Below are 14,449 nucleotides of genomic sequence, written 5' to 3' on the forward strand. Positions count from 1 at the left end.
AGTATTAAAAGAGCACGCTGAGTAGAATGACACTCAGTAATAAGTTACTCTTCAGTTAAAATAAATGATAATGTTCACTCTGCTTGGCTCAGTCCTCATTACGTACAGGAAACACGTCCTGATAAAGCAGATATTCTCCTTTTTTTTCTTCTTCATTTTTAAAGGAATGGCCACTCTAAGGCTGTCAGAGCATCTTACCAGAGAAAACAACATTGCATGCAAAGCTTGAAGCACCAGTCAGAGATTTTGCCATCCCAGTTTCACAGGTACTGGTAATCCCTGGCTAAGTCAATAATCTGCTAAGAGACTCTGCAGACTGATGCGCTACTTTTTGTGACAGCCACATTGGGAAAGGAGGATTCCTCCCCCCTGAACTACCTGATTCATGGATGGAGCTGCACACTGCAAAGCAAGAGAGATGCACCTCACCAATGGGCTTGGGACACACAGCTAGCTCTGGTTAGCTCTGGTGAGCTCCAGCTGGTAGGTATAGTATCCGTATGTTTGTCCTGTTCTTGGTGGTTTTCAGCTTGAAATAAAGTGCTCAAGGCCATGTTTGACAGGGCTTGGAGCAATCTAGTCTAGTGGAAGGTGTCCCTGCCCATGGCAAGGGTATTGGAATGAGATGATCTTTATGGTCCCTTCCAACCCAGGCCATTCTATGATTCTATGATCTTTGGCATTGAAGCTTTGTTCAATGTTAATTGTTAATTGTGATTAATCCTTTGAATCCCATCTCACATCCAGAGTTTCCCTGGGCAGCCCCTGTGAAATATCACCCAGGAAATGTGTGCTCCCCAAACAGAGATGTTTCACTGCTCAGCCCTGGCCTGGCAGCGATGAGAGCTCAGAAATGCATCCCCCAGGAAACAAGAGCTGCTCCCTGCTGCTGGAGGCATGTCCAGGCTGGACATCCCACCACATGGTATATCGTGCTGTCTTTCCTTCTCAGTTCCAGCTGGATCTTTTTAGAAGTGCCACCAGTGTGGGGAACATTTTTCTAGCATCTTTGGGAGCTTTTTTTTGCCAGGGTGCACAGGGATAGAACAGTAAGTGGTCTCACAATCAAATCCTCTGGCCTTGGGAAAGCTCAAAGAAGACACTTGGCCCTCGCAGAACAGTTTCTGAGTAAACAGATGGAGACACTGGCCATGGTGAAGAGGTGACTGTAACATAAGGATGGTGACTGCAAAACCCCAGAAGGTTCCTTTTCATCCCATTTTCTACATGGCTTGATGTAAATATCTAGGGTCAGGATGCAGGTAGGTGGCTGAGATATGTTTAGGACTCAGCATGATGTACATGGAAATGAAACCAGTTCCCCACTGGTTAGAGTTGGCTCTTGTGCCCAGTAATCCTCTCCTTTTCCAGAGAACCACAAACCTGCTCAGGAGTGCTCCTTTCCAGCGAGGGTGTGTTTGATGCTGTGTCTCTCCTGACAACACTGGCACTGGTTAATGCAAGATATCTTTTTACTTCTTGGAGACACTTTCAGCGTCTTTGGCCAGGAAGCAAAGTGGAGATAAGATCAGATAAGATCTGATTTGTGTTCTGTTTCCTCCTCGGATTTGTCTTCACTACTCTTGGGAAGAATTTGTCTGACCTTGGTGTTTTAATTTTGCTTATCTTTTTTGATCCCTTCAGTGTCTTTGACCTGAAATGCCTGGTTACAGAATAACTAAACATTCAGGGTTGGAGGTTTTTTTCTTTCCATGTACAAAAGCGGAGTTCAAATGCAGCAGGAAAGCCAGATTTTTTTATTTTATTTTTGTGAAACAATCAGATAGTTGCTTTCATTCTGAAAAAATTTATATAAAAATAAATCTTCAGTTAAAATTCACGAACACTGCGTCAACGGCATAATAATGAATAACAGCCATAATGTGTTTGAAATGTGCTGTCACAGCAGAGCCAAGGATGAATAACGTGGGAGAAAGTGTACTGGAGGGAATTTAAGTCCACTTCAAAAACTCACTGCAAATGAAACTTTAATCACTTTGTGCATCTGTCTGGCAAAAGTTCAGCATGGAGTTACAGCATTTCCAGGAGACTTAACTACAGCCAGAAGTGAGAATCCATCTCTGGGCTTAAGTCCTGGAGGAACAGCAGGTGAAACTCAACACACGGTGCCAATGACATGTTCAGTGCCTGGATCTTATACCTGGAAATTAACACCAAGCAGCAGCTGGATTCTGGGTTCAAACTCACAACTTTTGGGCAATCCAGACATACACGTACATACCTGGCCTTTCTGATGTGTTGGTGACAAATCCAGGGCTTCACCCAAGACCTCAGAGAACTGGTATTTGCGGTCACCACACAGGACATCTCCTTCTGGCCTTTCTTCCAGCAATCTACCTCACTGCCTCTGGAAACCATGAGTATTTTTCAGCATCTGAGCTATTATGAGGTCAGATTTTTCACCATCTGAGATAAGGCCTGAAATTACACTCTGTGCTGAACAGTGCTCCTCGTGTTTGGGGCCTGACAGACATGAGTGTCTGTAATCACTTAGTTATTGTGCAATCGCAAATTGTTCCCTGTTTATGATAAGTCAGACTGTTCACCTTCCCTTCTTTCCAAGCCACCTTCCAACATGAACCATGCTGGGAGCTTTAATCTCTTCTCAAGCACAAGCCATTCCTTCATCCTTGCTAGCCTCTTGTTTATATTTTATTTTTACTATAACCTTTCCTTTATGCACTAAGATGAGGTGACCAGAGTTAAAGTGTACTGCCTGTGACTAAACTAAGTGCTTTCATGGGACTCCTCAGTTAATAGAGAATTGTAAGCATTTGATTTTTGCATACTGATTAGGAAATTACCTCAGTATTTGTTACCATATTATCCTTTTCTCAGGGTGCAGGAATGTAAGCACCCCAGTTAGGACGGCCTGACTCTTTTTTTCAGCAATTTTTCATTCTTTTCTCCTTATTATCACCACAGGAGACAATGGCATCTTCAATGTCTGAGAGAAGAAAACCCTAATGATGAGCAAACAGATATGAAAAAGGGAAGGAATATATACAGCACTGCTTAGTGCAGCACAAAATTTCACTTTTTTATTGATCCTTCCCTCATGTATCCGACATAAAATTCTGCCATCCATTTTCCAAGTAATTTACATATTTCTACAGGCATATAGGATATTTATAGATTCTCACACTCCATGCTGCAGAAATTCCTAGTGTCAAAGATTGTAGGATAGACTGTGATTTAGATGTGCAGGGAATTTGTGTATGTGATTTACATTAAAAGCTACACAAATAAGCCATCTTCCCATGGGGGGAAAGAATGTACTTAGCAGAATGATAAAATATTTTCATACTTACGTTATGGGAGGAGACAGTTTTTTAAGTGGTGATTCTGACCCCATAGTTTACAAGAAAACATTCTTTGAGTTGCTGTCACTGTTAAAATGAAGCTGTCCACGGAGTCAGAAACTGAACTCTGTTTTTCAAATGCTGTCAGATCCAGATCAGTGGCTTTGGGGTCAACACCCCTTCCAGTCCCTGACGTTTTTCTGCATTATCTTTGCACTGAGGCAGCATGGACAATTCCTGGTCAGGGTTAAGGGGCCACGGATGACACCACTCAGGAGCATCGACACTGTGGGGCCGGAGCCATCGGCAGCACAGACTCTGAGGGCTGCCCTGATGGCTTCCACCACCCCACACCAAGATCACGGAATTGTTAGGGTTGGAAGGCGTCTCTGGAGATCACCCAGTCCAACCCCCAACCAAAGCAGGGTCATGCGGAGCATGGACACAGCTCGACGTGTCCAGGTGGGTTTGGTGGGTTTGGTTCCAGGTGGGAACCAAATTTTAATTTATATGTTTTAATTTATGGACACTGCTCCTCATCCTGCTGCTGAGCACCACCAAAAAGACCCTTCCTTGCTCTAGCATCATAGCACCCGGGGAGATATTTTTATGCATTAACAAGATCCCCTGTCAGTCTTCTCCAGGCTAACCACAATATGAAGGCATTTTGCTCTTAGAGAGGGTCCAAAGGAGGCCACGAGGATGGGGAAAGGTGTGGAAGGGAAGCTGTATGAGGAGTGGATGAGGGCACTTGTTTTGTCCAGCCTGGAAGAGACTGAGGGACCTCATTGTGGTCTTCAACATCCTCCCGAGGGACAGCAGAGGGGCAGACACTGCTCTCTTCACTCTCGTGACCAGTGACAGGACCCGAGGGAACGAGACAAAGATGAGACAGGGGAGATTTAGGTTGGATGTCAGGAAAAGCTTTTCAGAGGGTGGTCGGCCACTGGAAAGGGCTCCCCAGGGAATCGTCACGACTCCAAGGCTGTCAGAGCTCAAGAAGCATTCGGACAACGCTCTGAGGCACCGGATGGGATTATTGGGGTGTCCTACGCAGGGCTATAGGTTGGACTTGATCCTTTTGGGTCCCTTCCAACTCAGGTTCGCCGATAATTCTATGATTTTACAACCATGGCGGCGCCCCCTCAGCCCTGAGGGCGGCCGCGGCGCGGGGCGGGTCCGGCTGCGTCATCGCCGCGCGCGGCGGGAGCCCCGCGATGCGGGCCCGGGTGCTGCGCGCCTGGCGCGGGGCCGTGAGGGCGGCGGGGCCGCCATGGCGGGTCCTGTTCTTCGGCACCGACCGCTTCGCCGTGACCACCCTGCGAGCCCTGCGGGCCGCCGGGTACCGCCCGGGCACGGGGGAGAGGGGTCTGAGGGGAGACGGGGCCGGGAGAGAGGGGTAGAGGAGACACGGCAGACGGGGACGTGAGGGAGGAGCCTGACGGGGGAGATGGACCCTGAGGGGCGCGGAGCCTGAGGGGACACGGCAGGGGCTGGGGAGGGTGAGAGGGGGGTGGGCACCGAGGAATGGGAGATGAGGGATGGTGATGAGGCTCAGGGGTTATTGAGGGACGAGGTGGAGTCGCGCGGGAGGGACCGTGGGTTGGGCAGGGGGGATGGCAGAGAAGGGAGGGGGAAGGAGCCTGAGCGTGAGACAGGGACCGGGATCATAGACACTGAGGGAATTGGCACAGGGGCACAGCGAGGGGTGGAGGTGACCCAGCCCTCGCCTCAGTCTGCCTGCACGACGCCTTCAACACCTTGTCCATGCCAGGGAGCCCAGCGAGGACTCGCTCGTGTCCCGGCTGGAGGTGGTGACCCTGCCCTCCCGCCTGGCCCGGGACCTGCCCGTGAGGAGCTGTGCCAGGGAGCTCCAGCTGCCTGTGCACGAGTGGCCACACACAGGACCCGTGGGGCAGTTTGATGTGGGTGTGGTGGCATCTTTCGGACGTCTTCTAAGCGAGGAGCTCATTCTGCAGTTCCCGTAGTAAGTGTGTGGACAGGACATCTGTCACTGCTTTGTTAGCAAAGCTGCACTCTCGTTTTGGGGCAGCATCTGTGACTTGGAGTAGGCGAGGTCAGCTTCCCTGGGTTCATATGCTTAGCCTGAGCCTTATTGCTGTCATCATGGTGAAAATTCAGTGTTCTTTGACACATGGGTGTAAATTTATGCAAATACCCAGCTGAATGGTCGCCTTTATTCCTCACATCTCTTTCTGTGTTCGCTGAGAAACTGAAGTTTATATAGTGTGAATTTTCCTTCAAGTGCCTGTTTAAGCCAGTAACACATGAGAATGTATGAGCAGATAGTAGTTCACTGTAATATATGTTGCACTCCATTTATGGATGTTTCAGGTACCATTCCTGTTGTAACTTGTGAATATTTCATTCCAGTGGCGTGCTGAATGTCCATCCCAGCTGTCTGCCACGATGGCGTGGTCCTGCACCCATAGTCCACACGGTGCTTCACGGGGATAAGGTGACTGGGGTGACAATTATGGAAATAAGACCAAAAAGGTAGGTTTGGTGTCCTTTGCAGACAACTCACTGTTGCTGTTGCCTCTCAGGGCTTTAAATAATCACTGCTGAAGTCATCATTTAACTCACTCTACATAACCACAGCTTTTTTTAATGTATGTAATTAAGGTTTGAAATGCTTAAAAATGTTCATCTAACTATATGAGATTTGCCACAATTACAATATTTTAATAAGTGTGCAATTTGTACGTCAGGCCTGTTCTGTAATTCTTAGCATTATCACAGGGAACAGACAGAGAGCAGTCACACAGCTTTATCAATAGGCTTAGTATGACAGGACAGAAAAGATCTGGTTTTCGGACTTCAGGGTCCCCTGTAACATCCTGTAAGTGGACAGAAGACAAGAAATGGCTTGTCTAGGTATGAGGAAAATTATATGTTTTAGTTTCAGCCCAAGCTCTGGCTTAAAAGGCTTGTGAAAACACATTATTTAGTTACCGTTTCTTTCTTAGATGCTTTTCTAATAATAGATCTCAGGAAAGTGTGAAGCATATTTCATCTTAAGTATTTCAGGTTGTTTCTTCTTAGATCTCATGTTCTGAGCTGTAAATTGTGTGTTCGTATCAGTCTCAGCTTGCTGAGGAGAATCTTGCTGCCAAGATTGGTATTCTCTTCCTTGTTTTGTCTTGAGAACCAAACATTTGATAATGTGAAATGACATCTGAAAAATCGTTTTAGAGAGCATAAAAAAGGATAATTGGCAACTGAGCATTTAAATGCAGACTTTTGAACTGCTAATTAAGCTTCGGCTTCTCCAGTAAGGTTTGTTTTCTACCTTGCAGGTTTGATGTAGGTCCAATTATTAAGCAAGAAGAGGTCGCTGTTCCTCCCCGCTGCACGGCGCAGGAGCTGGAAGGGATGTTGGCAAAGATGGGTGCAAACATGGTAAAGTCCTGCCAGCTGTGCCACTTCTGACTGGTACTTTGCTTTTAATGTGTGCAAACAGAATTCTTACTAATCTTGTTCTGAGCTGGCTTCAAGTTTAGGAGGAGGATGGTGTGAAGCTTCAAGTTTAGGAGGAGGATGATGTGAAGCTTCAAGTTTAGGAGAATGATAATGTGAAACTTGGTGTTTGTGAGCACTTTGCCTTGCTGAGAGGAGAGCTCAGTGGTCTGTGATCAGGCGTCAGTGTCAATCCTGTGTGTTGCTGTTGTGTGTCTATTCAGTGAAGAACCCAAATGCTGTCTGTGGAAACAGTGCAGGTTCTTTCATTTAAATTAATAGCTGCTTTATTATTTGAATAGTCAGCTTTTTTCTCTTCTGGGATTAATAGCAGAGAAGAGATCATCCATAAAAAATAACTGTGTTTTTTCGTTGTGATTCAGTGGGAAGGATGTCTTTACTGTCTCTGTGTCAAGGATACACATTTTGTGAATATACTAAGCCAGTTTTCTGAAAGCTCACAGGACAGTTTCACTGTTGAAAAATTAAGTTTTACTTTGTTTATTTCTGATTAAATTTAGCTTGACTAATACTCTGTACAAAATTTAATTTTACAGCTGTTAGCAGTTTTGAAGAACTTGCCTGAAAGTTTAAAAAATAAAAAAGAGCAGCCAAAAGAAGGAGTAACATTTGGTAGGTACACATTGTTTTTAATGTGACATGTTCATTTTTTCCTTGACGAGCAGGAGAATTGAAGTTTTCTGCCATGCTGGGTTGTATTTTTTTTAGATTAATTTCTCAATATGCTCTCTTCACTGCCTTCTCTGGCTTAAAAATGTCATACAGGAGAAAAATGCTTCAGAATTCTTCAGACTTACTGCATTAATTTTTTTTCCAGTTACTTGTACAATATCAAAATCACTATTGATGTCACAGGATCTGAGTTTGTTATTCTTCATTGTTGTAATGCAGACAGAAGGGTTAGAACTGTACTTATAAGCATGATACAAGTTTGCAGTGCAATGGGTAAATAAAGAGAACAACTGAGAATAAAAAAATAATCCAAATTGAGTTGTTTACAAAATCTTTTATCCAAGTTTTGTCTGAGGTACCTTGGCTGGATGGTAGACCCACTATTGGTCAGGAAGAACTGAGGTTTAAAATAGGATAAAGTAGTACAGCTGTTCGCTAAAAGATGCAAAGCAAAATAAGAAGTCCTCTGATTTCTCTTTTCCCCACAGCTCCTAAAATCTCTTTGGCGAAGAGTTGTATAAAATGGGAAGAGCAAACAGCTGCACAGATAATTCAACTGCATCGTGCAATAGGAAGTATGGTGAGACTGGAACCCTTTTCTGTCCTATAGCATGGCTGAGTTTGGTGTAGCTATTTTAACTAATCTAAACTATACCTCACTTTTAGTTATTTTAGCCTCTGTAACCTTGCATGTGTTCTAAAATCCTGGTAGTTTATCGCTAGAGGTGGAATTAATGTGCAGGAGAATTTTCATGGACTTGATCCCAAGTGTAAAATCAGCTCCAAAATTCTATATTGTTTCCTTAGCTCTGAGATTTTCCCTGATGTATTTGAGGAGGTTTGGAATGCTGCAGTGACATCTCTGCATGGCAGTAAACAGTGCAGACAGCCACAGTGAAGAGCTGTTGTAGCTCATTGCTTAACTCATTTCTGCATAGGCTAATAGTTTGAGTTGAGGAAGAGTAAGGAAAACTGAGTGTGGTAAGGAAAATCTCCTATCTACACATACAGCTAAATTTTCCCTTAATGTTATTATCACAGGTATTTTGCCTAAGGAAAAAACAGCCTGGAAATGGGAAAACATTCTGAATGTGTCATCTGTTTCTGTTTCCAGTTTCCTTTGCAGACACTCTGGAAGGGTACTACCATTAAACTCCTGGATTTTGTGGAAGTGGATAATATCCCTTGTTTTTCTGGTATTTACTCTTACATTATTAAAATTTTTAAACCATTGTCTTTAAGAATCTGAGTGCCATGTGGGCCAAGGTGTGTGACTGATCAGGGCTTAGTGAGTGTTCATGGATCAGATATGGAGTAGTGCCAGAGAATGACTGTTCTGATTGTTTCTGTTCATTTGGTTATAATAAAACACAGAATATAATAAAATATTTTTCAGCAAAATAGTGACTCAAGATGGTTATCATGCTTCAAAGGAACAGAAGTGGTTCAAACCTTTTCTGTACTTTCTGGCATAAAAATGCAGGATGATCTTTCTTTGTTTTTAGATCAAATACAAAATGACTGTGAAGTTGTTCCTGGTTCAGTGCTGTTCCATAAAATGTCCCAAACATTGATAGCTCGCTGCAAGGTAGGCTTTCCCTATTTGTTTTATATTCACTGCCCTAAAGATGAGGTTTTTAGTATTTGTGTGGCGCATAACTTTTGTCTTAAATGTCCATTGTTAGTCTCTGTACTAGTTTAGATCAGCACCAGATGTTTTATTTGATACCTTAAACTTTTAATTTCCATTAACAGGCTTTGCACATTTGCAAGCAAGAGTTTGACTCGTTAGCCTGTTAACATTGAATAAAACATGTTCTGTAAGCCAGCCTGTGGGAGCTAAAGATAGCTTTAAGCATGGAAGAAGCTTACTGCCTTTTTTCGTTTGTTTTTGTTTTCAGGAAGGCTGGGTTGGAATCAAAACAGTTGTTTTGAAGAAGAAGCTTACAGCAGTTGACTTCTACAATGGATATATGCACTCTTGGTTCCAGCAGAATCTAAGAACAGTTCATCAGGAATGCAGATTTCAAACACTCAAACTTAGCACGGCAAAAAAGACTCTGAAAGAGAGGGGAATATTGGCACAGGATATAAAGCAATAAATGTATTTTTTAATGTCTGTAAGTTAATATAAAATCTTTCAAAGCCCACCTATAATGTTCAACTTAATTAGGGGATTTCTTCCCATAGGGTTTGATCTTATTGTCATCTACATGTTTTCATAGTGGGTTCCTGAGGATACTTCTTCTCTTTCCCCATTTAGGAAGAGAATCTCCGTGAGTGCTGTAGATATTGAATAAATCCCTGCTTCCACTGTTGAGAAATAAATTTATTTTTATACAACATTTTCAGGGTTTTTTTGAGGACTTTGGTATCATTTTCTTCAGGCATAAGTTTTGGACAATTACTTTAATCTGGAAATACTAAAATCCAGAGAGCTTTTTAATGCTTACCAAGACTTAGACAGTCTAGTTTGATATTCTTGTGGATCCTAAAATTCTCTTTGTATCCCTGCATTGAGGTGAATAACTTAGCTGGGAACATAAGAGAATCTTTCCCTGTCCATCATGATTTTATTCCTTCCCCTTTCTGTTTTCATGTCCTGAGATACATCCCATTTAAAATTTTTGTGCCCTCCATGCAGAAAATCCATGTTCTACTATTTCACTTTCTGATGGGAGAGGTTTTTACCTGATGAGGAGTTGTTAATGTAATCCAAGTTAATGGCATATACAAGGAGTATTTCATGTCAAGAACCCCAAAACTTGTGATTCTTACACTTTCTTGTCTTGTCTTAGAAGAAGGTTAGGAGCTGTTCTAATATTTGCTAACTTTTTCCTGCTTTTTCCGAGTTCTACTGAAGTAAAAGCAAAAAATCTAGAAGAATGTGTCGTATCACAAGGATTAAAATGTTTCTGAAGAAGCATCTGTTAAAGCAGCTGCTGCAGTATTTTTCTTCTACTGCCATTAGACCATCAATTTATTGCCTCTGACAGGTTTTCCAAAACACATCCTCCTCCAAGAAATCCAAGCTTATGAATCAGAGTCAAAAACTGGAAACAACAGCAAGGTGGAAGTCAGGCTCCTGTAGAGAATTCCTGTTGTTCCTGACCGCAGACTCTGCAGTTTGTGCTGCAGAAATTCTAAATCTGGCAAGTTTGCTTCCAAGAAAATTATGTATTTTTGTGTTTTGCTCCCTGCTACCTTTTGCAAGTGCAAGTTGTGGAGTCACTTTGTTTTTATTCTGTTCAGATCAGTCTGGAAACATTAGTAACCACTTTATGCCAATAGAAGGGTGGGTGGGCCAATGAGTTTTTTGTGGGTTTGTGGGGATAGTGGGTGGTTTTGAGAGTTTTCTGGGGCTTGCTACCTCATCGTATGGCAAAACCCCACTACCACAATTTAGAGATAATTTTAAGCACTAATGATTTTTGGTTATAATAATAATAATGGTTTTGGATTTAAGTGTTTTAGTTAACTGGGACTCAACAGTTTCAGGATCCAACTTTTCAGATGTTCCAGGTCCTTAGGCATTGGAAAATTAGCTCTTGTTCATTATAACATGAGCAAAATGAACCATGAGGCATGACCCCCACAGAAAGAATACCGTGACAAAAGTTCAGGCAAAATAGTCCAGGTTAAAGGCTTTTAGCTAACCAAACTGGTAAATCAATAGCTTCTTCCTAGCAGTGACATGAGGAAAATTCTTTTAACTCCTTTGTGTATCTCTCATCCTCAGTTTTAGGTCACGTGTGGTGTGAGACCCATTGCTGGCAGACAGTAATCTGGCTCTCACTAAAGCCTAAAGCAGCAGGAAGAGTTTGCCTGTGTTTTTGGGAAGTTCGAGGTGGCATGTGCCCAGAATCCCTGTAGATGGAGCTCGCTGCATCCCTTTTGGGTGAAAACCAAGGACAGCTGGACAGAAGATGGTGAAAATCTGGTACAGAACGCCTTCAGTTAGTTGTTTAATAGTGGATAATGTCTAAACCATATTTCAGCCAGGATCCCATGTACTTGTAATTTAATTTTTTGATCTGTGCAGAGTTTGCTGTAAGGCTGCTTTTGCTTTCTGTGTGAGAGGTTATAAAAGATTAGACCATTCTGAGTTGTTTAATAGCTAATGTCCTAGCTCTGAATATACACAGCTTTACCCAAGTCATTTTATGGAGCAAAGGAAGGTAAGATTAATTTATTTTTTATGGAGAAAGTCTTTGGCATGCTATTTTTGGCGTGGTAGAGAAGTTTTAAATGGAATTGGTGTTCCCCAGGCAGCTGTTAGCCAAAATGTCTCTTTGGAAACTTTGCTTTCACCTTGCTCTGCAGGGATTTAACTCAGTAAGTAATGAAAATCTGATTATTTTTGCAGAACAGACAAAACAAAAATGGGGCATTCACTGATGAGGTGTGGAATAGCATGTCAGGGTTGACTCTGGAACACAGACACAGTGATTCGATCCCCAGTACTACTGATGGGGTTGAGTACAGCTACCCTGGCCATTGGAATGGGATCTTAGCAAAATAAAACAGCTGTCCTCCTCTCAGAGGAGAGAGGGAAAGCAACAGAGGTATTCACAGACCCAATGTCCACTATGGCTCAGTTTAACATCACTGGGACCAAATTACTGGCAGAACTGCAAAATATTTGGGCACCAGAAGGGCTCTGGTGTTGGATAGGGATGATTTCATCATGGATTTCAAATAAATGTTAGTAGAGGGAGTGATATTTCCTAGGATGCTGGTGACTCACAATTAGATGCATCTGTTTCATGTTCCGCAACCTTACTACTCCCCCTGCTTCCTAGGAAACCTCTTTATTCCTGTTTTCTGAATACATTACAAATAAATAAAAAGTATAAGTGACTAATCAGAGAAGTACTTGAGCCTTTATAAAAAGTTGTTTGCAAAATCCCCCAATAATTTGCTGGTTGAGGCCAGACAAGAATATCTCTCCTTTTGTTTATCCTGTCTGCTAGTGTCCTGATAGCTTCTGGGAAGCAATAGTTTCCTTCAAAAACAGGAGGGATAGGTCACTGGATTTATCTGCGGATTGGAAACTGAGCGATCTTAATGGGAGATGCTTTGCCGTTAGCCACAAACCTGCCGATGTTTAGGAGCCAGGTCTCCTTCTTCAGCCTGTTCCTCAAGGTTGGTGGTCCAAAGGCTAAGGCCAAGGGAGGAGCAGAGTCCCAGCCTTCCCGCATTCCTCCAGCTGATGCTCTCTGATATGTGGGAGTGTGCACTGGGTTTCAGGCTGCAGAAAGGACACTGCCATGCACTGACCATAAACACAAGCTGGAGGAGTCAGAACTGACATTGAACTGGAGCATAAAATTTGTGTGAGTAGCAGAGGCCAGGACCCTGCTGTAGCTTTGCTCCTATATAAACTTTTCTTAACGTATTTGGGAGAGTGGCTCATCAGTAATGGTGAAGTGTTAGCACCGAGTGGTTATGTCATGGTTGTTTTCTGTTGGTAGTGCTTAAGCACCCGTGTTTGAAACCTCTGTCTTGCTCTGCGTCCAACACAGTCTGCCAGAAGCCTCCTGGGAGAGCTCAGGGACTCAGTGAGTGCACAGATTAGTTTGTTCCTCCAAGTCAGCGCTAAGCTGCAGAGGGGGACAGTTTGGGGAAACTTGGAGAGCTTCTGGCTGTTCCAGGCTGTAGGGCCGTGACTATTTCAGGGCTGTTAAACACACATTTCTCCCCAGAAGGAAGAGCCCTGTAGTCTGCTGTGTTTGACTGGCAAGCCCACATGCAGCACAGGGATCAGATCCTGAGCCTGCTTTCATCCATTTATCTCCTGGGTTTGTCTGTAGAAGTCATTTGTGTTACTTCACTCTCAAAGTGATGAAACAAAGTTTGGGATTTGGCTGTCTGTCTGCAGAGGAGGAGGAGAGCAGAGGGAAGAGACATTTCTCTGCGCAAGCCAAGAGCTCTGTGGGAAGGTCCAAGCTAATGCTCCCCACTGGCTGCCTTGGCTCCAGCTCCTGCCAAGCCCTTGCAGCAGACTAGACACAAAAGAAAACACACTGAGTCTAAATTCATTGGTATGAAGAGGATGTGCCAGAGTATTCCACAGCTCTTTCTTTTCTGCTTTTCTTTGATAACTGTCAATTTGCATTAAAAAGGGGATTTCTAAGGGTTTGGTTTTTTTTTACCTGTTAAGGCATAATTCAGCCTGTCCTGTGTCAGACCTGAGAACAAGCTTGCTAAACACTATTGAAAGATTCCCGATGCCCTTGATGGGCAGTGGGTATGGCAGCATAGGCCTAGCACTGGCTTCGTATCCTTAGGAGGGAATTAGGTAGGAGAGGGAAATCCGTGTTGGAGCACGTGTTTGAATTCCAGTTTGCATCCAATTGCACTGCCCACCTTTTTATGATCTCTCTTGATGGGAGTTTTGGTGTCAGAGACTTGCTGGTTCGTCTGCACCCCAAAAGTTTATTTCCAGGGTTTGCCTGTAAACACGAGGTGTCTTCTGTGCTGTGAGGTCCTTGATTTCACTCTAGGAAGGGTGGGGGGTTGAAAGGACAATTTAATAGGTCACTTGGAGAGGGATCACTGACCCCTTCTGTGGCCAGCTGTACCTTCAGCTAAGAGCAGCTTCTTGCCAGCTCCTTATGCTCACTGCTGCTGAGTGTGGAGGGAAGCTCATCTTCTCCCTATCTCCGCCCAGCACCGCTCTACATTGCCTGGTTTCCTGTCATCCTTAAAGCACAAATTCCCAGCCCTCCTTTCCCTCCATCTTGTGCCACTCCTTAATTCATCCCTGCCCAGACCTGCTGCTCTGATTCTCCCAGTACCATTGCTGACTCTCCACATGTCAAGCTGGGGAGAGATTCCCTGACTGCAGCATGCCATGGCCAAACCCTGGAGCTGCAGGAGAACCAGGCATCCACAAAACCCCTCACCCAGATCCAGGCTCAGTCTCACACTGATAAAGTTGTGACCTGTTT

General features: G+C 43.8%; 1 protein-coding gene across 2 annotated transcripts; it reads left to right on the plus strand.

The window, feature by feature from the left end:
- The first annotated feature begins 4,525 nt into the window (after positions 1–4,525).
- MTFMT (mitochondrial methionyl-tRNA formyltransferase) lies at positions 4,526–14,421 on the plus strand. 2 transcript variants are annotated; one of them, XM_038147328.1, is made up of 10 exons: positions 4,534–4,665; positions 5,098–5,310; positions 5,718–5,840; positions 6,644–6,746; positions 7,361–7,436; positions 7,985–8,076; positions 8,611–8,692; positions 9,002–9,084; positions 9,398–9,616; positions 10,493–14,421. In XM_038147328.1, the coding sequence occupies exons 1-9, from the start codon at positions 4,541–4,543 to the stop codon at positions 9,596–9,598; spliced, it is 1,098 nt and encodes a 365-aa protein (XP_038003256.1). In that variant the 5' UTR covers positions 4,534–4,540; the 3' UTR covers positions 9,599–9,616; positions 10,493–14,421. The 2 variants fall into 2 exon arrangements, with proteins under 2 accessions (XP_038003255.1, XP_038003256.1); XM_038147327.1 differs by lacking the exon at positions 10,493–14,421 and having other exon boundaries at positions 4,526–4,665; positions 9,398–9,841.
- The last annotated feature ends 28 nt before the right edge of the window (positions 14,422–14,449 follow it).

Source organism: Motacilla alba, chromosome 10 (assembly GCF_015832195.1).
Source record: "Motacilla alba alba isolate MOTALB_02 chromosome 10, Motacilla_alba_V1.0_pri, whole genome shotgun sequence".
NCBI lineage: Eukaryota > Metazoa > Chordata > Aves > Passeriformes > Motacillidae > Motacilla > Motacilla alba.

Bases quoted from the DNA above. Each gene is read 5' to 3' on its own strand.
- MTFMT (XM_038147327.1), top strand. From the start codon at position 4,541: ATGCGGGCCCGGGTGCTGCGCGCCTGGCGCGGGGCCGTGAGGGCGGCG. The intron at 6,747-7,360 runs GTAAAGTCCTGC...TTAATTTTACAG, and splicing joins CAAAGATGGGTGCAAACATG to CTGTTAGCAGTTTTGAAGAA. The intron at 8,693-9,001 runs GTATTTACTCTT...CTTTGTTTTTAG, and splicing joins TAATATCCCTTGTTTTTCTG to ATCAAATACAAAATGACTGT.